Source organism: Hetaerina americana, unplaced genomic scaffold (assembly GCF_022747635.1).
Source record: "Hetaerina americana unplaced genomic scaffold, ioHetAmer1.1.p SCAF_2, whole genome shotgun sequence".
In the NCBI taxonomy this organism is placed as follows: Eukaryota; Metazoa; Arthropoda; class Insecta; order Odonata; family Calopterygidae; genus Hetaerina; species Hetaerina americana.
Genome location: NW_027286763.1, coordinates 58,662,598 through 58,689,009, shown reverse-complemented (window position 1 = coordinate 58,689,009; position 26,412 = coordinate 58,662,598). Strand labels below are relative to the sequence as shown.

The window sequence follows — 26,412 nt, the reverse complement described above, 5'->3', positions numbered from 1 at the left end:
CCTCAATGGTGCATTATGAGGTTTCCCAATGATTATTCTGATGGCTTTCTTAAGGGTCTAATAATAAACGACTCTTCTGGTCAAAATAATGCAACTAATATTTTTGGTAAAGAACTGAACATTTCAAAATACTTTCTTCTTTAATTTGATTATAAATGTTATTTTACATGGAAATCAGTAGTAATGTAATGGTAAATGCCTTCAGTATTAAATTCTGTGATAATCATTGCTTATTCATATCTGAATCTACTCTCAAAAATCTCTTCTAATGGCTCATTACTATTTTATTATACTTTAAGAAATAAATAAAGTTTTCAATGATTCCTAAAGGATATAGGCTACAGCAAATTAAAAAGTGTTACCATTTCAATAAGAACCTTTGTTATGTGTAAAAATGAACCAAATATACATAAAGTAGAATTATTTAATTTTAAAGGTAAACATTTGTCAGTAATGTCAGTAAATATTATTTTGATGAATGTGATAATAGGACATTATATTCTTTAAAAATGAATTTACAGCAATGTCAATTGCCAAATTATTTTCGAAAGAAAAAAATTAATTTCAGAAAATGAATAAACAATACCACTTGAAGAAGGTGTAAACTACCATTTGGTCTTTTTTTCTTCAGAACACTTGAGTACCTGATGAAGCACTTGGCTCGTGTTGCACAGAGAGGAGGGGACACAGGTATGACGCCAAGGAATGTGGCCATTGTTTGGGCACCTAATTTACTGCGTTGCAAAGAACTGGAAGTTGGTGGAGTTGCGGCCTTGCAAGGTGTTGGAGTTCAGGTAAAAATTAAAAATGGGCATTTATCACTCTCTTAAAATAAATAAAATCGAAGTTTGCTGTGGGCAGAGAAAATGTGAAATTTTGTCAAACCAAAAAACTATGTATTGCTTTAAGTGAGTTAAATAAAGTGTAGATTAATTGTAAGAATTGCATGATCTGAAGGAATAAGTATGCAATTCACTGTCATGTAACCAGTCAAGTAGATTATCTTGTATGTGACATCTTTACTATCGACCACTGTAAAAGTAATAAAGTGCACATTTTACCTTGAAAAGTAAATACTGAGCATTTCTAAACATATTTTTCGAAAAAGTGTATTTGGGATTTCAAAGAATTCATAATGGAAGAAAAGAGTGCTGCTAAGGAGTGTACTAAATTCTCTAAGTTCAACAGATTCAGGCTTGAGGTCGTGGAAGTTCATCATAATGAAATAAGGACAATTTGCACTTTTCCACAGTTTATTTAACGTACGACTCGTTTCAACTCACAGAGTCATCATCAGGTACCTGATGATGACTCTGTGAGTTGAAACGCGTCGTACGTTAAATAAACTGTGGAAAAGTGCAAATTGTCCTTATTTCAGTACTAAATTCTGTAATGTCCTTCAAATCAATGAGCCTTTCTTTGTTGGTATTAGATATCTGTGTGTAGATTTTTAAAAGGACTCATTCTTGGGCTGGGTTTGAGATAAAAATTACTCTTTCATAGTGATCATTTTAATGCCATCAATAATTATTTTCATTTATGAAAAATATAAGATCTTACCAGTCAATCATAGAACTTTATTTTTGCTGCATGTAATATGCCTCATGGTATTAATTAATGACAATGTGGTTTTATCTCCAGGCTGTTGTCACAGAATTTCTTGTGTGTTATGCTGACTTAATATTTGGTGGTATGGATAAAAGTGGCAATATGATGGGCCAGAGACTGAGACAGCAGCGCCATCTTCAGCAGCTGTCACCTGACCAGCACAAACTACCGCCTGGAGTGTCCCCAGGACTTGTAGCTGCGTTTGCTGCAGAAAATGGTAATTGAGAGCATAAGGAAATCTGTTAGCAGATATGATTTTTTATTTAAAAATTTAAAATAAACTATCCACTTTTGGGTTTTCTTCAGTATTTTTTTTCAAAACTTAATATGAAATTTTCTTAATTCTCACAGCTACTCCTAAACGTAGCCGACCTAAATCATTGGCAATTTCTACACCTACAAAACTGCTGTCTTTGGAAGAAGCAAGAACAAGAGCACTTCTGGCTGCAACAGGGAAAGCAGATCAAGAGTACATTGAAGTTGGTCAGTAACTACATTAATTTTTGGGTTAAAATACAGGACAGATTCTTTAGACGGGTGAACCAGTTATTTCTTTTCTTATTTTTTTCCCTTCAAAAATATTTTATTTCTGTCATTACTATGTTTCATTTCTCAACCCAAAAATTTGTTTCCGAGGGAATGTGGTACTTAAGGATTAGAACATTGGACTACTGACTGGGAGACTCGGGTTCTATTTCTGGGCTTGCCTCCGGGCATCGTCATCTTTATCCTAGCTTTGTGATTCATTAGTTACCAATTCTTCCTGGGAAACCATTGGTGGCATAGGTAAAGGAACTGGGCACCCCACCCTGATCCGTGAATTTCACATACCAGTGAGCATACACATACGAGGGTCATCCGGAAAGTAGTACCCGTTCGTGCCGCATGAAGTGCTGACGACGCGAGTAGCCGCTGGACGAGGTCAGATAGCTTCAGTGGCTTGTCTGCCTTCTCTGAGCCAAGTTGCGTGACGCTAGCATTGCCTGTGTTGTTTCTGTGATTGTTTACAATGTTTAAAAAAATTGAGAACGCCGCCAGTTGTGAAGTGAGGGCAGTGATTAAATTCCTCAATGCAAGAAACGTTCGCCCATGTGATATTCATCGCCAATTAAAGGAGGTGTATGGAGACAATGTAATGGACGAGTCGTCTGTTCGGCGGTGGTGTCGCAACTTCAACATGGGGAGGGGGAACACACACGACGATGAGCGTTCGGGGAGACCGTCTGTCATTACAGACCAACTGGTGAGCTCAGTTGACGAATTCGTGAGGAACGATCGGCGCGTCACAATTGATGACATCTGTGAGCATTTTCCCAATGTTTCTCGAACAATTGTTCATGAAATTGTTAAACACCATCTGCATTATGCAAAAATTTGTGCAAGATGGGTCCCTCGCGTATCTCAATGAGCTGGCGGCGAAGGACTATGCAGCAGGAATACAGAAACTTGTCACACGTTATGACAAATGCCTTAATTTGCTTGGAGATTATGTTGAGAAGTAGTTTAAAGTATCCTCTTTCAAATAAAATTTTTTATGTTTGTTAATATTTACTTTTGTGTCTTTATTTCACGAACGGGTACTACTTTCCGGATGACCCTCGTACATATTGGGTGAACTCTTACCTCACCTATTGAACTGACCTTCGGGTTGATAGCAATGTCTGTGGTTGTTTTTTTATGTCCTTGGTAATGCCCTTAATATTATCTTCACGAAAATAATGAAAATATTTTGAATAAAGATTCCTTTCTGGCCAATATTTCATTCAAAATTCTTTTAATAATATTGGTTACATTGTTCTCAAAAATGTTTCTGTGGTTACCGTTGGCATCAGAATAATATTGCCTCCAATTTATGTACACATCAGGTAAAATGCATGCGTATAATTCTTTTGTATGTGTAAAATGTGTGTGAAACTATCACATAAAATTAGAGCATTGCTAAGGTATTTTCTAAATAATTCATAGTATTCATAGTTTAGATCATTATTGATACTTCAAATCAATTATTTTTATAGTGTTTGATGATGAATTTCAGTTAAATATGCCTAAAGTGTATCTTGAAGTTAGTGTCCTGACTTAGGTAGTGGTAGTATTTAGGGGAGGTGACCGACAGCTAAGGTCATTTGCGCCACGGGATGGATAGGAAAGGATGAAGGGTTGAGAGAAACCCGGCGTCGGCATTAGCCTACTCTTAACGAAAGGTGCCAAGGGGTCTGCAGCTTAACGTCCCATCCAACGGACGGCGTACTCACTCAAAGTGCTCCCCTCAAAGCACCTCAATGAGGGATCATGATACCTCTGATAAATATTCAACACCACCGGGATTTGAACTCGGGCCCTCTGGGTGGGAAGCCAGTACGTTAGCCCCCACACCATCTCGATCCCCGTCCTGACTTAATGATCTTTCAATTACATGTAGGTCATTCATTGAGGGCCAGAAGCAAATATCAGATTTGTTTTGCTAATATGTTGCTCATCTTATTTGTAGGAGGTGGACCTGCGAACCTTCCCCCAAAATATCACACTGTAATTGATATGCCGGCAAGAAAAAGGGGAAGTGGGAGCCTAAAATCTAAACGATCCCCAGGCCTTGGCTGGAAGTCGTTTTTCTTGAAAAAGGGTCACTCTCAGTCCCAGAGACAACAGTCTACTTCTACTTTGCCATTGAAGAGAAGTGCCATTGGAGGAGGGATGTCATCATGTGCCTCAACTACCACATCATCCACTCAGGTCAGAGGAATGGTAACGCCAACTGAAGTGGTAGTAACTCAGGTAACAGCAATGAAATATTCTCATCTGCTTCAATCAGTGGTTTCATTTTGGCCTGGTGTCAGTTGAGTTGCATTGCTGTGCTTCATTGTTGGTGTTGTGGGTGTAACTTTCCTATTTACCTATGCAATTGCATGGATTATCATAATAAATTATATAATTTTTTTTCTAGCCTTCTTATTAGTCATTTCATCTGCCTCGCCATAAATGTCAATTGTGTTAACTTTTTGATAGTGCTGTTAAAGTTAATTTTTTTAAAATATCTCTGTGTTCATCAATTTATCCTTTAGTCCACAAAAAATGGTGCTTGAAAGTGTAGATTAGTGAAAATAGTAAAAATATTTGCAAGTTTTTTCTTCGTTATACCATTATTTTTGTGTGTGCCAAGATTCATTGCCAAAATGCAGTTTTTATTTCAAATTTTTGTGACTAGTGTATATGAAGGATGAAAAGTGTCTTTTAATGAATTTTATATTCAATATTTAAATTTTGAAATACATTCCTGCTCTGAGGTTAATGCTCTCTCCTAGAGCTTAATTTGCTAATAAAAGAGTTTCTTCAGTTTCTTCAAGTTCAGAACCCTGGACAGATCCCTTTTACTTAGCACTATCTTGCTATGAGGGGCCACAGCTGATAGAGCAAGGCTCAGCTGAGTTATGCATTGCTTAAAATGTTCAATATTGTGCTATGTTACCATGGTTTTCCTTAATTTAATTCTCTTCAATGCTAAAAAAAGCATCATGCATGTTAATTTTAAATTGCTGTTCTTGGTGACAGAGGTGGTGAAATAAATGTATGTCAGAGTAAACCATTCCCATGTGTTTCTATGATTTTGCTTTCAAAAATCACTTTCTTTGAACTTCAACGCACATAGATATATGTTAATCTTGTAGCATCAATGGTGAATTTATTTTTCCATCGACCTAACAGGAAAAAGCAATGACTGAAAGTGACATTGCTCAAAGCAAGAGGCGGCTGCGTCCAGTTAAAAGTGCTGAATCCCTCTCATCAGCTGTGGCATCTGCTGGATCAAGTACCCGTAATTCAGCAGCCCTTGACCTGGAAATAGGCCTGGGCAGCATTGAAGGCGTGTTGGACCAGATAACTGGACAGTCATCAGGGCTCGGGCTGGGGGATGACCGCCATGCCTCTTCCCCGAGCACCACGGGGAAGCCAAGCCACAGCCGATCGGTGTCGCATGATTCATACTTTGACCATTTGGCAGAGCCATTGATGTTACTGACAGAAGAAGAGGATGCCAGGGAAGATGATAGGCAAGATGGGAGTGGTAATTTGGAGGAGGAAGGCCTCCTGGACTTAAGTGAGATCCAACTGGATTTTGAATTGGAGGAGAGGGAAATGAGAATTTTCTCAGAGGATGAGACTTTGGTGTCTACCACTCCCATTGGCAGTGGTGGAAGCCTGTCTCGGTCTCCACTATTGCCACATCCATCACGTCGTCGCCTGATGGGCTCTCCACCAGGCGTAAGTAAATGCATAGCTAGTGTGACATAAGAATTTTTCATTTCAAGGTTCATGATTGTATATGATTATAGACTTGCTGTTAACCAGGTTACATTTATTGTATTTACTGATTTCATTATCCGAATTTATTGCTGATTGATGAAGAATTGTGCCCGATAATATTTCAATAATATTATTTTAGATATGGCATATGTATTATTAATAAGAATATGTTATTTATGTACATTTTCAAAATTTCTATAAAAAGCATACACACGTATAGCATCTTAACTCTTCAGTTAAATATAGACTAATGCATGTAATTATTGGTCTTTATTGGTATATAAGCCTGATATTATGGCCTAAGGTAACCTATGGAATACCCATTAAACCCAAGTGCAGCTTGGATGAACAATGGAAATGAAGTCTAATACTTGTATCTATGAGCTATGGAGAAGTTCACCAAAGGAAACTTCCAAAATAATTTTTTTCAGAACAACAAGTGTTGAAAATTTATGGTGTCATGTTTAAAGCTTATTGGTCTTTCAATGTTACTTTGAAGTAATTATAATCAATGTCATTCAAGAGGAGCCATGTGTTGTCACTCCTGTAGGTATGTTATATTTTAGGTAAGAAAAATTTTCATTATACATTAGCTCATTCCTATTTGCAAGCATATAAATAAAATATAACTAAGTTCTAAATGTAAAAATATTTTTTTTTGATGGACAAACTACCAAATAAATATTTTGTGACTCCTAACAAAACACAATCCGGTAACTTACTCTACATCAAGCCCTTTGTCATCGCTGTGTACTTCCTTCCTCTCTTCATCCTGTCCAACATCCTTATCCTGTTCCCGCCATTTCCTCATTTGCCATTCTCATTCTCCCCTCTGTTTTAGTCTTCAAAATCCTTATGCCGATCAATGCGCCCTTCATCCATTTTTCCTTCCTCCTTAGGATTTCTCCCAACAGACCCCTCTCCTCGTCCACCATACCTAGTACTTCCTCCTTAACATCCTTCCTCAATGTCCCTGTCATCAACTCCCTCATTGTGAAAGCCTCTTTGTCTAGTGCCATTCTTCTCCTCACATCCCTACTACTTTTACCTTGTTGGTCCAAAAGACTTCCAAGATAGGTAAACCGTTATACCTGCTCTATTTTTTTACCCCCTGTTTTAATGTTTAGCTTAGCCTTTTTCTTTCTGGAAAATCGCATAACCCCTGTTTTATCAAAATTGATTCTCATGCCATATCTATTGCACTTAGTTTCCAATTCACTCAGCAATGCTTGCAACCCCTTGGCTGACTGACAAACTAAAGCTTGGTCATCAGCAAACCTAAATGATTTTATGAATTCCCCTCCAACTTTCATTCTTACTTCCAGTTCTTCCCATGCTTCTTTAATCATTTCCTCCACATATACGTTGAACAGCACCAGTGATAATGGGCAACCTTGCCTTACAACTCTTCCTAACACTGCTCATCCGGACTCCCCGTTTTCCACTCGCACCTGAGCAGTCTGAGACATATACAGGTTGTGGATTACCCTCCTGTCCCTCCAATCTATTCTTATTTTCTGCTATATACTCATTAGTTTTTTCCAATTCACTCATTTGAACGCCTTTCTGAAATCTACAAAACAGGCAAATACGTCCTGATTGTATTCTATATTCCCTTCGATTAGTGATCTCATTACTGCAATGGCATAGAAATATTATAATTATGAATAGTTTAACAATTTTTATATTTAATGTTATTTTTATATTTAATGTTTCCTTGGTTCATACATATGATTTAATTGGGGTGTCATTTGTTTCATTTAAGGAAGTTTTAATGCACGTCATATAATAAAATTGTAGATGGAAAGGTTCCAAGATGAATTGAAATTGACAATTGTAGTAGCCAGAATGTGTCAAAATATAGTTCGTACATTTAGCTGAATAGAGTGCCTTTATGAATGTGGTATCTCCACATTATGGAGTTTTATTTTCTCTAAAGGCTATTTTTGTCCTGCAAAATATGTCCCCTGTCTCAATGCTGATATATTTGCCAAGAATAGGGTTTCTGGCCAGTAGGGTATCATGCAATAGGATGCTGAATTGATGAATCCTCTTCAACAGATCTATTTTTTGTTAAAGACTGGACCAAGAGCCAGACCCGAAGACACGGGAAGCAGTGCAGACCCCTCACCGAAGAAAAAGAAATCAGGTGCATCTGCTGTCTCTCCAGGTGCAAGAAAACGCTCCAAAGTAGAAGAGAGGGTACCTGTGAACAAATCTGCATCATCTTCACCTTCACCAGCCTCCTCACCCATGAGGTCCCACAATCATTCCACTGAAGCTGAGCCATCCTCCATTCCATCGATGCTCAGGAGAAGTGGCTACAGCAATGATGACGATGAGGAAGAGGAGGAGGAACTCCGCTACATTGACTCCCAATCCCCAGAACCTCCCCCACTCTCTGGTAGTTTCATTCACCGCGAATCTCCTGCCTCATATGGGTAAGCAACCTATGCAGCAATACTTTTTTGACACCTAGGCAATACTTGGATATTAAGATTCTTCATCTGAGTTTCATATTTTTTGGGGATCTGGTGATCTTATCTTTTCACATCAAAGGCCTTTCATAAGCTTGCAAGCAAGGATCAAGCAAAGGGAAGGTGGTTGTTAAAGGGAGGCCTTAAAAGTTATTGTTCTTGTTAAAAGTCTTGAGGTATTTTATGTTGTGATTCTGAGATTCCGGAGGGAAGTAGGGTATGAGTATTTTTGTGAACAATGATGGGTGAAGGAGAAAGGGATTTACATTTTAGGATGGAATAATGCATAATGGATAACAATTATTTGTAATTATTCAAATGTCATCTGTTTTTCTGCTAGAGTCTTCATATTTTTATAATACATCCAAAATGTTGGAAAGTTTCCTGAAAGTATTCAAGTAACACAAGTAATTCAAATCATTGTTCAAAAGTTAACGCTGAAGTGTATGCCAATACCCATACATGCACAGTGATTGATCCTTATAATAAATCTAGTTTATATTTATGGACCATTATCTCCTCCACCTGCATCATTTTTTATTTATTTTTTTTATTTATTCAGTATAAGTCCGAAAACAGCGCATTCTGGCCTTTACATCGAACTATTAACAACGATAACAATGATCACATTTACAAACACCCAAGCCCTAGGTGGAGGAAAACTCACCCAGGCGGGAATCGAACCCGCGACCCTTGGAATGGCAGACGAGGACGTTACCCCGCCGCCACCGGGGTCGGCGATTTTTAACTTTTAAATATCAGCTAACCTTCATTACCTCATGCTTAAAGTTGTCAATTTCTTTCTAGCCAAAGAGTTGGACATAAATTATATTACACCCAAGGTATAGGAGAGGGGTTTGAAAAGTGTAATATGGGTTGGGTAACAGAGGTTGGAAGAAATGTGATGACACATGAAAAGATGCAAAATTTTGCTCAATGAGCAAAACATATCAGTAAAATAAGTTATTTTTGCCCTCTGGTTTATTGTAAATCTTTTTAATTGAATGACCTATAATTCAGAAGACTTGTTTGAGAAAAATTTGTGACACATTTTTTTATACTAGGGCTAGGAGATTCGAAAACAGCTGGAAATAGTTTGCTAGTACTATTGAAAGCCTAGTACATTTGCATGGCTTTAGCAAAACGTACAAATCATATATAATATCATACATTACTATGCCTCACTATGTATGCTTACTTACTATTCAATATCATTTGTAAAATCCTGATTTTTCCTTTTTAATGTAATGTCAAATTCTTCTCATTGCAATTAAATACTGCCTGTTTGAATTGGTTGCCAATTTTGTTGGTTTGGTATTTAATCAAGCATTTGAATGTGAAAAATGAAGTATGCTGTTTTATGTCATAGAATCCTAACTCAAATATCCCCATGACTTCTCAATTCTACTCCCTCTTCTGCCCTGCCTCCAATCGCTGATTTTATCTGCATTCAGCCCAGGCCATTAGAGGTATACTTGCCTGGCTTAGACTCAAAAATATTTGACACAGAGGTTTTCAAGGTGTTCTTATGTAATAACCATAGCAAATTTGTTCTTATATGGAGTTCTAATAGTTAAATTGTACTTGTTAATGATCCTAGGAGTATGCCAAGCTCTCGTGGTTCCTGGCCTGGCCAAAATCACTACCACCAGTCGTATCAGCAACAACAGGTTTTAGTGCATGCTGAAGTTCATCCATCACCATCTGAGGATGCGTCATCAGTGTCACGTGCAGATGCCACGGTATCCGACAATGAGAGCTTCACAGTTCATGGTGGAGAGACATCATCTGAAGGGGACCTGCCGGCAGAGGCTCTGAGTGTTGCTGATCCCCTCCCAGAAGATGAGGAGGAGGAAGAGGAGGAAGATGGTGACGGAGGAGTTGGCTATGCACCTCTTGTGAATGATGCCACTGCAGAAACAACACCAGTGGATGTTTCTACTCCAGCTTATGAGAATGTGTCGTGGGTTCATGGTCAGCCAGAGAGTTTTCAACAAAATGTAGTGTTTTCACCGGAGAAGAAAAAGTGTCCTACGGCTTCTCCAAGGAATTTGGATGCAACTCCTGTTGGGAGAGTGTATCAAAATATACATTCCAATTTTGCAGACAGCATCACAGAAAATGGTGATGGGCTCTACGAAGATGTTCAGGTAAATTCCCATGTGCGATTTAATTAATTTCAATGCATTGATGAATTCGTTTTTGCTGAGTTAACGTTCTAGGGAATTTAATACCCTTGGGTCTCTTACTTGCTTATGCCGCTTCATTCAGAGGCATTTAATTGCACTTACAAATGGTAAACCCATTCACTTCAAAGATGAATTAAATAGGATGTAAAATTTTAAAAACTGGGTTTGCATGGAACCATGAATGCCAAGTGATGTAGTTGAAGTCTAAATTTATGTAATTGTTTTTCCAAAATCTGCTTTCCTTTGGGACAGCTTTCCCAGATGCTGGTCTACCCCGGAAAAGTACTTAGCATATAAATAGAATGTTTTCCCAACTTGCTTGAATATGCTTTCTGGTAATGCCAAAAATGAAGTTAAAAACTTGATTCAATAAACTACTACCTTGATCAAAAAGTTCCCGGAATAACCACCGTGTGGCGCTCCCATCGTTCCGATTTGAGTTCTGTTTTTTTTGTTAAATTGGTACATCTGTTGTTGATATTCCCTTTAAATCTTAGTGTCATAACTTGACATTTGCAAAAGTTACGGTCGGTTTTCGGTATGTCCATCAGTGCTTCCTGCGATTTTTCCATTACTTCCTCTCGGCTGCTAAAACGCGTTCCCCGTAATGGTTTTTTAACTCGATTGAACAGAAAGAAGTCACAGGGAGCCAAATCAGGTGAATTCGGTGGCTGTTGGATGGTATTTGTTGCATTTTTCGTCAAAAAATTACGAATAATGATAGCACTGTGCGACGGTGCGTTATCATGGTGCAAAATCCACGAGTTTTCTGCCCACATTTCTGGTCTCTTTCGGCGAATTGCTTCACGCAAACGTCTCATAACGCCCAAATAATACTCTTTGTTTACTGTCTGGCCTTCTGGCAAAAATTCATGATGCACTACACCGTTGTAATCCATGAAAACCGTCAGCATTGCCTTCTTTTTTGACTGAAAACGACGTGGTTTTTTTGGTCTCGGCTCATTTGGTGAACGCCATTCACTTGCCTGATGTCTGGATTGCGTGTCGTACTCATAAACCCACGTCTCGTCTCCAGTAATGATCCTTTTGATGAATGTGGGATCGGATTCAGCCTCGCAAATCATGTCTTTTGCGACGTCAACACGGTCTCTTTTTTGCATGAAATTGAGGTCTTTTGGAACCAACTTTGCTGCTACACGACGGAAACCCAAATCATTAACCACAATGTCTTGGGCGGATCCATAGGCAATGTTCAAGTCCTCCGCTATTTCTCTGATGGTTAATTTGCGGTTATTGACCAACATTTCTTTTACTTTATCAATTTTTTCACCGACTTTCGATGTCGATGGTCTGCCACTGCGTTCATCATCTTCGATTGACTCACGACCACTTCTGAACCGCTCGTGCCACTGGTAAACGACCGTTTTTTTTAGAGAATCGTTGCCGAAACACTTTTCCAACATTTCCAACGTCCGTGCGCCACTAAATCCGTTTTTTACGCAAAATTTAATACAAGTTCGTTGTTGCAAATTTAAATCCATTTCTGCAATTGTAAAAAATCGCCAACACACACAGAGATAGATGTACTCTTGGCTACGTAACTTTTGCAAATGTCAAGTTATGACACTAAGATTTAAAGGGAATATCAACAACAGATGTACCAATTTAACAAAAAAAACAGAACTCAAATCGGAACGATGGGAGCGCCACACGGTGGTTATTCCGGGAACTTTTTGATCAAGGTAGTATATTAGTTGGAATCTGCTTCATATTTAACCATTCCCAAATGTTGCCTTACTCTCTTGCCCCCCTCCCCATCTTCTTGCCATATATGGCATGATATTGGATTGCAGTGAATGTGTGCAGTAGAATTTCCTTTCCCACCAAAGTAACGTGCCTTGCTGCTGCTATAGCCATTAACTTTTCATGAATACTGTTATGTTTGATGTTTCTGTTGTATTATTCTGCTAAATTTCAAAGTGGCTATATTTTCCTCCATAGGTCAATAACAAGTGTCCCAGCGTAGAAGATTCCATGGCATCCGAGAGGTTGATTGAAAATTCTCCTACAAATATTTCTGATGAGAGTGATGGTAAAGTGAAAGTGAAAGTGAAAGGTACCAAAGGAAAGAATGGTAAAGATTTAGATGATGAAATAGTATACCAGCAAGTGAGAGCATTCAGGAAATCAGTCCAGGAAGTTAATGATATACTCGATATCATGGCAGATCATGTGGAGTCATCCAAGGTCACCGAAGTGGGCCTCCCAGAGGGTGGTGATTCACATTTGACCTCTCGGGATCATGAAACTCCTTCAAAGGGTGCTATAGAAATAGGCGATCAAATTGAAAATACTGAATCCAATGGTTCCTCAGAGGAGTTGGCACATGGCAGATCACTGACAGATGAGTTGGCCCTCAATAGATCACCCTCACGGAGGAGCGGGATCTCCTCTGGTGGGAGCAACAGCAGGAGGTCATCTCTTCCAGTGTCGGCATCCCCCTCCTCTGTTGAGGACAGCCACAGGAGGAGATTTGATTCTGAGATTGGCAGGGACATTCTCAGGGAGAGAAGGATGAAGCAAGAGTTGGAGCGAGTTAGAGGAGAGCCAGGGAGTGGACGTAAGTTTCTCATTCTCACTTACTTGGAGGGAGAATGTTAAAATATTTTTAGCAAGGTTTTACCAAATATCACATGAGTGTACAATGAATTTTTATTGTTTATTCTTTTCTATTATAGATCTGTTGTCTCTGATATTTATTTTTTTTGGTCCTATTTTTTGTTATGAAATCTTACCTTTGAGTTAGGAAAATTAGCATAATTTTGAGTCTTTTGAAATGATGGCTAGGAAAATGATAGAAAAACAAATAGGGTAGAGAGGAAAACAAATGAATAAGTATTGCCAATGGCCAGGGAGGAGAGAGAGAGAGAGTAGGTTAAGAGGAGAAATCCAAATTAAGGAATTGTATGAGATGACAGAGGCATTGCATGCTGATCGTTTGGAGAAGGCTTCTATATATTTATCATTGAAAAAATATGTGTGGGGAGAAGTGAAGATAAGGAGAGGAGCATGCATTTTGGATGCCATGAAGGAGGCTAGGAAGCCTGAAAAAGAAATGATGTTGGGCCTCATAAGACTACCCTTACTTCATTTTTCTCATGAAAAAAGTTCCCCGGTGTATTTTGGTCCGTGTTTAACCTTGTTTTAAAAAATATATTACTATTTACCACAATTAAAATATATTCAAGTCCAAATTCATATGTATTCCTTAGTAAAGACTTTTCAACTTTTGAAACCTGTTCAATCTACCTTTAATTCTGTCGTATTTACTAAAAGAATTGCATGTATTACAAAATAAAATGCGACAAACATACATAGATAATCTTATAAGTGGGTTTAATATGTATGTATTTGAAAATTTTTGCAGAAATGAATTTTAATTGTGCTGAAATATTTGTTGGATGTTCAGGAATTTACTCAATCAGTTAAACTTATTAATTTACTCCCTAAATGAATGATTTCTTTTACATGACACACACCCGTAATTTTTGTTTTCTACTGCTAAGTTGTATTTTTTCTCTTTTTGAAAGGCATGAAAGTACATGCATGCCTTTTAATGGCAAATAATACAAAGCTGGGGGGGGGGGGGTGGAATTAAAATGAAATGAAATTCAGTACAGTATTACGACATTGAATACCTGATTATTTGAGTGGAAGTTTTTTTGGCATGGAGCTTACAAAGGTAGACCTTACAATTTTGGATGATGAATTGGAGATATTATAAACATCACAAAAACCAGTCCTCTCCCCTACACATTGTGTATAACTCTACACCACAGGAAAGTTTTTTCGGGGAAAACATAGCCTGATGATAAAGTTAGGTATTTCATCAATGCCTGCACTGTATTGACTACCACATCTTTAACAACAATTTAAAGTTTGTGTATGGAACTAGGAAAGAGGAAATGGATGAATTAAAAATATTTGTCTAATTTAACTGATTAGTAGGTTGATCAAGTGATGGAAGAGTAGTAAAATGGTGATAGAAATCTTTTGTAGCTATATTTGGGCTAGGCGTATGATAAGGTTGGAACATGGATAATTTCTTAGATAGGAGGGTTATCCCAGAAGTACCGACCCAACAAAGAAAACGCAAAAATTTTGGAAAAAATGTATTTATTTTTTAATGTAATCTCCTTTCAGCTTTATGCACTTTTCCCAGTGATGCTCAATAAATTCAATACCCTTTAAATAATAAGAACTGTCTTGCTCCTCAAATTAGCCATCAACTGCCAGCACCACTTTTTCACGGTTGGAAAATCTTTGACCACCAAGCCATTTCTTCAAGTTTGCGAACAGAAAATAATCGGAGGGGGCTAAATCTGGCAAACAGGGTGCATGAGTTAGCAATTCAAACTTTAATTCATGAATTTTGGTCATTAAAATAACAGATTTATGAGCTGTTGCATTGTTTTGATTAAACAACACTATCTTCCGAGCCAAATGTGGCCGCTTTTGCTTGATTTTATCGCTCAAATGTTGCAATAAGTTTGCATAAGACTCACTGTTGATAGTTAATCCTTTTTCAAGATAGTCAATTAAAATTATCCCACGTGCATCCCAAAAAACCGATGCCATAACCTTGCCTGCAGATGAAATGGTCCTTGCCTTCTTTGGAGCCGGTTCTTCCTTTTGAATCAATTGTTTTGATTGCTCTTTTGTCTCAGGTGTGAAGTAATGGACCCATGTTTCATCAATTGTTATGAAACAGTGGAAAAATTCTGCTTTGTTGCTGTGAAACATTGCTATACACTTAATTGAAACATCTTCAAAACACTGGTTTTGCTCGAGTGTGGCACCTGTCCTGCACTCAGCTTTCTCATGTCCAAATTTTCAGTTAATATGCGATGTACCGCACTTTTTGAAATGCCTACTATGTCTGCTAGCTTGTGCCTTTTCAGTCGATGATCATCCTGTGTCACTCTGTGGATTTTCTTCACCGTTTCTGAAGTCATCACCTCATTTGGTCAACCAATGCGATGTTCGTCTTGACATCTCGTACGGCCACGTTTAAACTCTATCCCATATTTTACTGTTGTAAACAAAGGAGCGGAGTCACCCAGAGTAGAATCCAGTTCAGCTTTTATGTTGGTTGGGCTTAGGCCTTTCAAATAAAAGTATTGTATCACATAACGATGACCAATTTTCTCTATTTTCACAAATTCAGTGAAAACGTTCACTATTGTTGGCTGCCAAACTAATACTAAACAACGTAGCGTCTTCAAATTTGAAACCTATGCTTTATGGATTGCGCACTTCCTAATACAGTGATATTTTTGAAACAACTGCTGCCATCTCTAGGTCAGGCCGGGTACTTATGGGCTTTCCCATGCACATTAACAATTTTCCAAATTTCCCGAGATTTGTTTGAGCAGTTTAACAATCTGTCATTATTGAATGTCAGTTAAGCAGTATTGTAAAGGATCCAGTACGACCTTTTGTGAGATTTTTATTCAAGCTCTAGATCCTTATTGCAAGAAGATTTATATTGGATGATTAGGTCCTTGAGGTTGGTTGATAGGGCACAAATTTCATCTGTAATCCATTGATTTTTTGGATATGTTTTTGAAATGTTGCGAGAAACTAAAGGAAAAGCAACATTAAAAGCTTTCATAAAAGAACGAAAACTTTGTTTCAAAGTCATTGCCAACATTAAAGTCAGTCAATGTTTCTGCATTCAGCAGATTAATAAAAGTGGTAATAATGAGATCAGAATGACTTCTAATTTCACACGTAATGGATCGAGGTTTGGTTTTGTTGGGGAAATGAGTCTGCGGGATAATGATCAGATACATAAGAGTGGATAATTTCGGATTTTACATTGTTGGGATCAAGATTTGAAATTGGGAGATCAAGTAAGAGTAAATGAGGAATAGTCACTGGAGTGGTGTTATTTGTACTGACACTTAAGTTGTATGACCTGAGTCAATTGAGGAAAGTTTTTTGGTTATTGCCGTCACAAAGTAAATTGCAATTGAAGACACCAGCCAATATAATGATTTACTAAGGTTTCCAGCTAAACATATGTATAGTCTAGCAAAATATCAAGATTTTGTAAAAACATTAGAAATACACCCTGTGGATAGCAATAAACACAAATAACAACACATCCAATGTTGGTATAAATACAAGAACACACAGATTACTCAAAGTTTTTCTCTGACACTAGATAGTCTGGTATCGTCAGCAAAGTGATCGAAACTACACCATCCTTAAACAGGATCACTTTACCACAATTGTTAAAAACAGACTGACAATAAATATCAGCAATGGAATAGCCGTAAACACACAGATGGGTGACATCAACTGAAGTGAACCAATGCTTGCACAAACAAAGAAAGTCAGGTAGTAAGTTATCCAATAGAACTTCTATCTCAAGCAGCTTATTTTTTAAGCATTGAATCTCCATTATCAGTTGACTTTGCAGTATCCCGATTTGGGACATTGTTGGACTCTTTTACTTTACCGTCCTGATTCAGCTCTGTCACAGGTAGAAATCAAGTAAGGCTTCTTTGGTGGGAAAATTTTACTGGCAACAAAACATTTGGGCCATACTGAGTAATTCAAGAGCTCATCACACAGTGATAGAGGAATGCTGACTTATAAAGAACGATGCACATCGTTCAATAAGAACTCGTCACTGGTAAAGTGATTATTAGGAAATTTCCAAAATAGGAAATTAAGGATATCACTTCGAGATGTATCTAGAGAAACACAACCCACAAAAATAGTGGCTCGTTGAGGAACACATGGGAAAGAAACGTTATTAGCAGATTGGATTAACTTCCAACAATAACATTTGCCCTCTGCCGCTTGCATTTTTTAGATTTAACACATTGAAAACCTTTGTCACCAATTCCGTGCGCACAGGCACTTGTGATCTTCGAATTATGAAGAGGATTTGAAACTGTTTCAGAATAAGTCTCCTCGGAAGAAGAAGATGACTCTTTAACTTGCAGCATATGCTCAGATATGACGATTTGTTTGCTAAACAATGCTATAATAGACTCAAGATTTGCCCTGAGATTATGCAAATCAGTCTTTAAAAAGTTAATGTCATCGGCCATTTTGGTAATTGAAAACTTGTTTACTGGACTGGAGAAACATTAAAGCCCCGTTAAAGGCTTTTATATAAAATTCACTTAACTTGGAGCACTTACAATGAAAAATATACATACAAGAACCACGAGAAATGAGTTTTTCACTTGAATTGACAGCTTTTTGGCCAGAGCAGAAATGCTGACCATTGGGTGAAGACGCCATCTTGAAAATCATCTGGTCATTGTGTAAAATGTTTTAATTTAAACATTTTTTATTGCATGTACTTTTCCATTATCAATTCATTTGCATTTATTTGCCTTTGGAATGCCATTTTCTCCTTTAGAGTGAGGAAATATATGGTGTTACTATGCGTTAAATGAGTCATTCGGTATCTACAGTGCATTCTTTTGATTTGTATTATTAGTATTAGCATTCCTTGTTTTTTAATTGATCTTTCCTAGTCATTTGATATTTCCTGGATACATGATTGACTTAACTCTGAAAAAATGTTCTTTTATTCATTTTATTACTATTATACTACTATATTACTAATTACTATGCTAATTTATTATAACCTGGCAGATGACCCACATGAGAAGAAAATATGTATATGAATGTGGGAAATTTTAGGGGTTATTTACAGCGGGAACATGTTGCACATAATTTTGGTTTGACTATTACCATGTTCATAAGTGATGCCATTCAGGAAGGATTTTCTCATTTTATGTGGTATTCTTCAGTAAATATTTCATTTTTGAAGGGAAACCTGACTATTCATCTTTTTCCTTCCCTCTGCTCCTCTCCCTAGGGACAAAAGCTTGTGCGTACTTCATATCAGAGTGTTCATTAATCCTCCCTTTTAAGAAAATATGGTCTATTCCCACCCACACAGCAGTTAACTGGTTTTCAGCTAAATTAATTGGGAGTATACATAAACGGGCATTGAATTTTACGAAAAATGATTGTCATTGAAGTACAAGGCACTCTTCAATAAAGGATTCTATAATTTAAAATTTAATTTTGCGGCATTATTTAATCCCCAAATTGTTTTTTGCACAGCTGTACTACTGCATAGGATACATTGTTCAACTCTAATATTTCTGTTGAATCAAATGACCAATGTTATTTGTTTGGTTAACAAGTAAGCAATGGCCTAAGTTAAGGAAATATTTAACTGTAACTGTGGTACCTAAAATCAATTTTGGGATTAAATATGTTGGACTCCAGGATTTTAACATTCAGAGATATTATCCTCAATGGAATAATTAAACAACGAGAACTAATTGATTCATCTTTAGAAGTCACACAATGTATGCGTTTTTGTCAACTTAATTGTTTTTAAAATTAAATTAATAGTAAGTAATGCATGATTGGAATTCATAAATCAAACAAAAGTGAATGGGAAGAGGACAAAAGACGAAGGACAAATCTTGTTTCTAAATCTGTTTGAGCATTTGCCAAGGGTATCCCTAAAGGGAAGATTGCCTGATTGATCCCCCTGAAAAATGAATTCTTTATTTTTATATATTCCTAGATCTTCATTATTGTAGAGTTAACAATGGTCAGTATTGAAATATTTTTACCCGTGATATACCTTTACTCAGCAGAAACAATCCTGGTGACATCCATGACAAATGTTGTGCTGTCACTAGGATTTTTTCATGAAAATCATGTGAACTTATTAGTTCCTTTATAATATTGATTTTATTGGAGGAGAATTGACTTGGCCTTGCTAATTTCTTTTAAATTTCACAATAAATAACTAATATCCTAACTGGATACCCGGTGGCAACCACATCCCTAATAATGGTATTCTGAATATGAGAAATTTTGAAAATTTAGTATTCTACTTTTCTGCATTTCTTCAGCTTATGTTACAATTTTTTTCAGCATAACAGATGACATATATGACAAATTAATGAAAGCGCTCATCACCATGTATTTTTCTAGTGTCCAGTCCAGGTAGCAGTGAAGGAACAGGTACTAGACTTACCCCTTCCCCTGTGGCTACCCCAGTCCGCACCCTTTCTCCAGCATCTACCCAGTCACCCCTCCCAACCCAGTCTCCAGTGCGAACAATCTCTCCGGTACCCACACAGTCACCTGTCCCCTCACAATCCTCAGCTCACACGCAGTCCACCACTCGCTTTCAGTCACCCGTTCCCAGCTCGCATTCTCCTATTCCTCGACTCTCCCCTGTGCTGCCATCACAATCACCCATACCCATATCGCATTCCCCAATCCCAAGACAGTCGCCTGTTCCTCGCTCACAGTCCCCCGTCCCCAGGAAGTCTCCGGTGCCACCTTTGCAGTCACCCATTCCGAGGCAGTCACCCATCACCAGGAGCTCACCAGTTCCCCCCTCACAATTACCTATTTCCCGGCAGTCTCCCATTTCTCCCATATCCCCAGTCCAGCCACAATCTCCCCTCCAGCCACAAACTCCTCTCCAGCCCCAGTCTCCCCTCCAGCCACTTACTCCTCTCCAGCCACAAACTCCTCTCCAGCCCCAGTCTCCTCTCCAGCCCCAGTCTCCTCTCCAGCCCCAGTCTCCTCTCCAGCCCCAATCTCCACTCCAGCCCCAGTCACCCCTCCAGCCGCAGTCGCCCCTGCAGCCACAATCTCCCATCGCCCCCTCCCCAACTCGAACAGTGTTGCCACCGTCAGGTGCTAGTGGACCGAAGAGCCCCATTCGATCTGTACCTGCTGACCTGCCATCTGGAATCTGCCTGACCAACGGCTCCTCAGGGAGGACCACATCCGCCAAGAAAGTGTGCGAAGGCGGCCGGCATCCAGAGGAAGAGGGCCAGGCAGTTGCCCGTGACACAAGGCGGGCGATGTCTAAGTCTCCATCGCCAAAGAGGGACGTAATGATGTTCAAGAGCAGGGAGGATGGTTTCGGCACATCATCTTCATCGGAGGGTGGTTACAAGGGTTGGGGCTCGGAGGGCGGGTCCCTCAGAGGCCTTCCGGGACGGTCTTGGAGCGTGTCCGACTCACGGCGGCTTGCTGTGAGAAAGACCAGCGTGCGGGAATTACTCTCCCGTTTCGAGGGCAAAGACGAAGGGGGAGAGGAGGATGGGGGAGGGCCCGAGATTTCCTCTGGGAGGAGGGCTTCGGCCCCCACCCACCGTCGCCCCACCCCACCCTGCCTCCGTGCAAGGGCCAACCGTGCGGGTCACGCCTCTGCTCTTAGTGTCTCCCTGGACGAGGAGCGGTTCTTGGCCTCTGCTAGGGAGAAAGTGCTTTCACCCTCGCAAAGCAGTGATACGTCAGGTTCTATTGAGTCAACACCCAAAGGCAGTGACTCCGGGACAGGTGGGCAGTTGATTAGGGTCCGTACATCCCCTGACATCAACAAGGACACTGAGGCTGATGATGACCATGGTCACCTGATGAACCGCAGTTCTGACTCCCAAGGTTCGTACTTTTCCACACTTCTACTTAAAAGCTTTTTGTGCCCTTGGGTTGCAGGTTTTGTACTGTTGCAGCGTAAAACTCAATGATCAATAGATACTGTAACCAAATGTTGGTTTCCCCTTCAATATATTTCTGTCATCTGTGTGTAATATCCTACCTGTACTAGCATCCTCTGAGTTTATTTTGGGATGGTGTTGCTATTTCATTTTTCCAACTGAAGTACTTCAATTGTTTATAGTTTCATTGCAGTTATTTTGAATCAAATGATGGATTTTAATGCATATTAGTCCATGCCTAAAGTGCCTACAATTTACTTTTTTTAAGTTTTGTTAAATCTATGCATTATATTTTCTGCATATCTTCTTCTTTGTGATTGTTTTTTCAGCATCTCACAAGATAGTTAAATTTTCAAAATTATTTTCAATTGGCCTAGTATGAAAAAAGAAAATGATAAATGGATTAATTTGTGTAATTGTGTATCTCTGGTTATGTTGCATTTACTTTGATTTGATCTTTTAATGGTTTTCCTCTGATGTGCTAACAAAGCCACAATGGGTGGGGGTTAGTAGGATTTGGGTATGAAATTTCTTTTGAATTGTAAATTCTAAATTTACGCAGCTTGTTTTGAATCCTTCTTATAATCATTTTACTTTGACTATTTTTGAAAACTAGGAAGACCAGGAATGTCCATCAAAGGTTTCATAAAGGTACAGTCAGTTCATTTTCCAGCTATGAACATGTATGGCGTGATTGTGTTTCTACAGAAGAGCAAATTTAATACATTGTTTTGTTTTGCTACAGAGCAGGGTTCTTCTGGCATATCATTCTGTTCTTTTGGCTGTCAAAAAATTGAGGAACCACTTCTTTTCAACCACAAACATGTGAATGTGATTTACATTAAATTTATTGTTAAATTATTCTGCATCCCATCCTCCATCTTCTGTGTCTATGGAAATCAAAGCAACTAGATGAAAGAGGTCTTATGTTAAAAATTATAGCTTATAATCAAGAATAGATCCTATGTAATACATGAAACACTAATAAGGTTATTGAGAAAATTTAACTCAGCATCAAGAAGATACCATTTCCCTTAGTAAGAACATTATAAATTACCCTATTTATTGGCTTTTCTCCTTGGGGATTAAGTCAAAGTGAAAAATCATAGAAGTAGAACACAAACGCTCATAGCCATTTAACTGGATATATGTACATACAATGTATTACAGTACTATTAATGCATAGGTACTTGGCATCACTTATAATTATAAGGATTGATTTTTTACTATTTTTATCGATTGCTAATGTAGGCAATGATGGAAAATTGTTATCATGGTAAGTGCATGCAATAGAAAGAAGAATTAAATTTACATTTTAGAATGAAATCGACTTAATATATCAATTAAATGTCGTAATGATGATACCTTATGAATTGTTGTTATGCAGATATATTTGAACCCATGGAATGAAATGAATTTCTTGATTTACCTTTGCTTATTTTATGTCTCAAGTTTTCACAACTATTGCTAATAAATAGGTAAATTTCACAAAATGCTCTCTGAAGCCAATAACCCATTGATAGTAACTTAAAGTAATATATGCAATGCTGGTAATCAGTGAATTTATAAGATGATAATGCAACTCTGTGTAATAATAAATCAATATATTTTTATTTACAAAAAGCCAGGGAGAAAAGTGTTTGTATCATGAGGTCAATCTTGAACTTGGGATCTCTGATCATAGGTGGATGAAGGTTTTCAATCTTTTTTTTTTAAAATTGTGAACTGATTTATTCTCGCATATTTAAGGGCCAAAAATATTCGGGAGCAGTTTGTTGTAATTTCTCATAATAACATCTTTTTCTCCTTACACCAGATCTGAGCAATAATAGGGGTGAAATTGAAGACGGTTTCACGTCACGAGTGAAAATGGAGGCGGCACTAGGAGGTTTACCTTTGTTCCCCGACACAGATGATCCAGAACGCCGGGAGAGGATTGAGCGGTACAAGCGAGAACGACGCTCATTTCTCAGAGAGAAATACCGTTCTGAGAGCTTTCGAGGTGAGAGAGATGAGGTGCTGAAGAGACTGAAGGAAAAGGTGGCATCGGTTCCGCAAGAGGATCAAGAGGGTGGCACAGCTGATGGTGAATCAAGGAGCCGAAGGAGGACAAGAAGAGCAGCGACTGATGGGGACTGCTCTGAAATTGATTCTCAGTGTTCACCAACTATAGGATTGCTTTCATCCCGAGCTCGGCGGAGGGCAACATCTTCAGAGTCGGATGAGGCTTATGATTATATCTCGGGTTCAAGGGTCGGAGTATCTCCTGTACTGTCAAGGTCACCTAATCAGAGACATGGGGCAAGTCCCACATCTCCCTCTACCTCCTCAATTGGCACCCCCTCTCCTGGTTGCATAAAGGATGTTGCAGCGTTGTTTGAAGCACGGGAACAAGGGGAGAGGTCTGAGAAAGGTGACAAAACCCGAGAGTTATCCTCTGTTCATTGAGTGAGGAGAGGAAATATGATATTGAACCTCTCAGTTAAGATAATGTTATGAACATCTATTTCGAATTTTTAGATGCTGTCTTTCTTAAACTCTTTGAAAAGTGACAAGATCTCTTCAGTTTAGAGATGGCTTGAACCTTCAGTGTGTTTGCCGGAAATATTTTCCATTGAGAGTGTTAAGGTTGTGGTTGATTGTAAAATGATGGTGTCACCCTTTGTTGAGTTGCTTGCTATGTGTCTTCAGTGGATTCTTCAGCTGCAAATAAAGTTAATCAAGTGAAAAGCTAGCAGTTTCTAAAGGGAACTAGGAGTTGTATAGTTTTTTTTTTAGCAGTGAAGTGTGCCAAATGACATTGTTTGCAATAAATTTCCAATGCTGCAAAAACACAAGTGTTTAAATAGTTGGAAGATATTCCTTCATGAGCAATTAAACTTTGCGATCGTTATTTCAGTGAACTTTAGATACTCTACTCGAAGACTTCTTCTCTCTGAGGATTATAAGGCATTGTTCCTTTCATTGTTGTGCTCTTGCTAATAATTGCAAACCTTTGTCGATGCCCATTTTACGGGTTCTATCGGACCACTCACCGTGACCAACTGTGATATTCTAATGTACATGTTGATGTGTGTTCGTATCTGATTGACCATTACTGCATGGTCAAGCAGGTTCCTTTTCCCCAAATTCTGAATTCTCTTAGCTTCAAGCTGAGTTTCCATACATCACATTTCTCTCCTTCCTTATTTTTAATAGGAAGTGCGATATTGTTGAGTGAGCTTGCACTGATATTGTCTCACCTTGCACATGAATGAGAAAGTTGCATTACTCACAGGGATTCATATGACCAATACTTTTTTATGTAGTTTCATGTTAACCATGAATACAATGGCTACATTGCTACCTGCCATATTAAAAACCTACCGTGCTAACAAATTTTAATCACGGTTTCAGGGATATTGCAGTGGCTTCATACTTATTTCTTTGCTCAAAAAAAAACCTTTCAACATCCATATATTGTGGGATGTTTTTAGCAGTTGTGGAGGAGTTGAAAATTCTCCTAAAAATGCTAGAGATTGGTTTTACAGATCAGGTGATTAGTTCTGTGATGGTGGACATCGCCTTGTCTGTTTGTAATGAAAAGTATTTCAAATTATGAAATTTATGCCTTGTGGTTTTCTTTTAATCATTTTATTGCATTTAATTCCCTTTTGCCAAGATGATTAAAAGTTAATGAACAGAATGTATGGGGTGCATGAATAGTTTTTCTATCTAAATATTCTTTCTAAGAATCTGGAAGCCACTATGTCATTCATATTAGTCTTCTAAAGTTTTGAAGTACGTATAACCCAGATAATAGAAGGCATATTCTTGATAATAGATACACACATGAGCATTTTAATTTAGTTGGAACTGTATTCCAGACTAGAGACAATAACCTTAATGCCTTCCATTCTGTCATTTGATGCCCTATGTAATGGATTCAGGATTTAATTACATTTGAAAATAATGTAGCCCATCATTTTTTTTATAACTGAGGAATGAAGCATAATTCTCCTCTGCCAGACCAGAAAAAATGATATAATTGGTATGCTAATATTTAATATATGCTACATTCCTGAAGGAAGAGATGGTTTTATTCAATGTATTAACTCAAAAGTCATGACATTTTTTGACATTATTTTTGATTGAATTTTTTGAATCTCCTTAGAATAACAAGATTATTTTGCCCTAAAGGCACACTCCTCAATCTATAGGACCTAGTATATCTTTGAATTTCCTTAGTGGAGAATAAACACTCATATTACCTTAGTAAATGAATGTGCTCATTGCTTCCCGCCCTCTCTTTTATATAAGATAAATACTCTTGTCTTGTTCATTACTCAAAAGTTATTGATTGCCCACTGCCTCCTTCTCAGACATCTCTTTTATTCTTTGTATTTTGCTGAGAGGGAAATATTCCCCTGATTCACTGATCAGTACTCAAAATTTTTTCTTCCAGATTGTATGTCAATGTTACATTTTGTCTCCTGTTGCTGGTTGCAACTATTTTTATTTTTGCCTTTCCTGGTAGGCCAGTGATTAGCAATTACTATTGTAATATTGTATGTTGAATTTTACATGTTACATGTCCTTTTTGAAAGGAAGAAGCTATGACATAACATTTCTATGTTTTTAGCTTTTGTGCCTTTTGAAATACCTTTTACAAAGTTACATGACTGGGTAATATTAAAATAAATCAAAGTGCAGCAGTCATTGATTATTATTGTACAGGTAAACAATGTTCAGTAGATGTTGAGTTTGCTGTAAGCATGAAGTTAAAATGCTGCCACACCTTTCTAATGCAATATTGTTAGGTGGTAAAATGATTTTGTTGCATTTGATTGAAATTACCCTGGATACATAATTTATTATGCATTTCCAGTCTTTGATGAGGATGTTTTCATTGATGTAGAAGTTAATAGTTCATCATCATTGTCAATAATTTATGTATGCTAAGCACTGTATGTATCATTAGCAAATTTATTTTTTGTTTACTTTAAAAAAATGAAAGTTTATGTAAATATTATAAATATATATACAATGAGGCATTACTTCGTTGATTTTAATGCACTTTTCCTCTTTTTCTTAACCATATGTCAGGGTATAAGTGGCATTTTAAGTGCTATTATTATCTTAAGTGTATGACTTCCAACTGAAATGAGGCCATTTGAAATTTGACCTGTTCATTATCAAAGATTTTTCTGTAAATATTTTAAATATTAAATCCATCATCACAATTAGTAAATTTTGGCATTTGCTCTTAAAGACTATATAACTTACTAGGTTTGTTGAATTGGCATAAATTTTATTTTGGCAACA

General features: G+C 37.9%; 1 protein-coding gene across 1 annotated transcript in view; it reads left to right on the top strand.

Annotated features, from left to right (window-relative positions):
* The window catches only part of CdGAPr (GTPase-activating protein CdGAPr), a 124,648-nt gene extending 98,515 nt beyond the window's left edge, over positions 1–26,133 (top strand). Inside the window, exons 8-17 of the mRNA XM_071584625.1 lie at positions 632–794; positions 1,642–1,825; positions 1,960–2,091; positions 4,097–4,380; positions 5,308–5,862; positions 7,984–8,345; positions 9,982–10,531; positions 12,533–13,151; positions 19,583–21,052; positions 22,925–26,133. Coding sequence (XP_071440726.1) covers positions 632–794; positions 1,642–1,825; positions 1,960–2,091; positions 4,097–4,380; positions 5,308–5,862; positions 7,984–8,345; positions 9,982–10,531; positions 12,533–13,151; positions 19,583–21,052; positions 22,925–23,556 — 4,951 coding nt within the window. The 3' untranslated portion in view covers positions 23,557–26,133. The remainder of the gene's footprint in view (positions 1–631; positions 795–1,641; positions 1,826–1,959; positions 2,092–4,096; positions 4,381–5,307; positions 5,863–7,983; positions 8,346–9,981; positions 10,532–12,532; positions 13,152–19,582; positions 21,053–22,924) is intronic.
* The last annotated feature ends 279 nt before the right edge of the window (positions 26,134–26,412 follow it).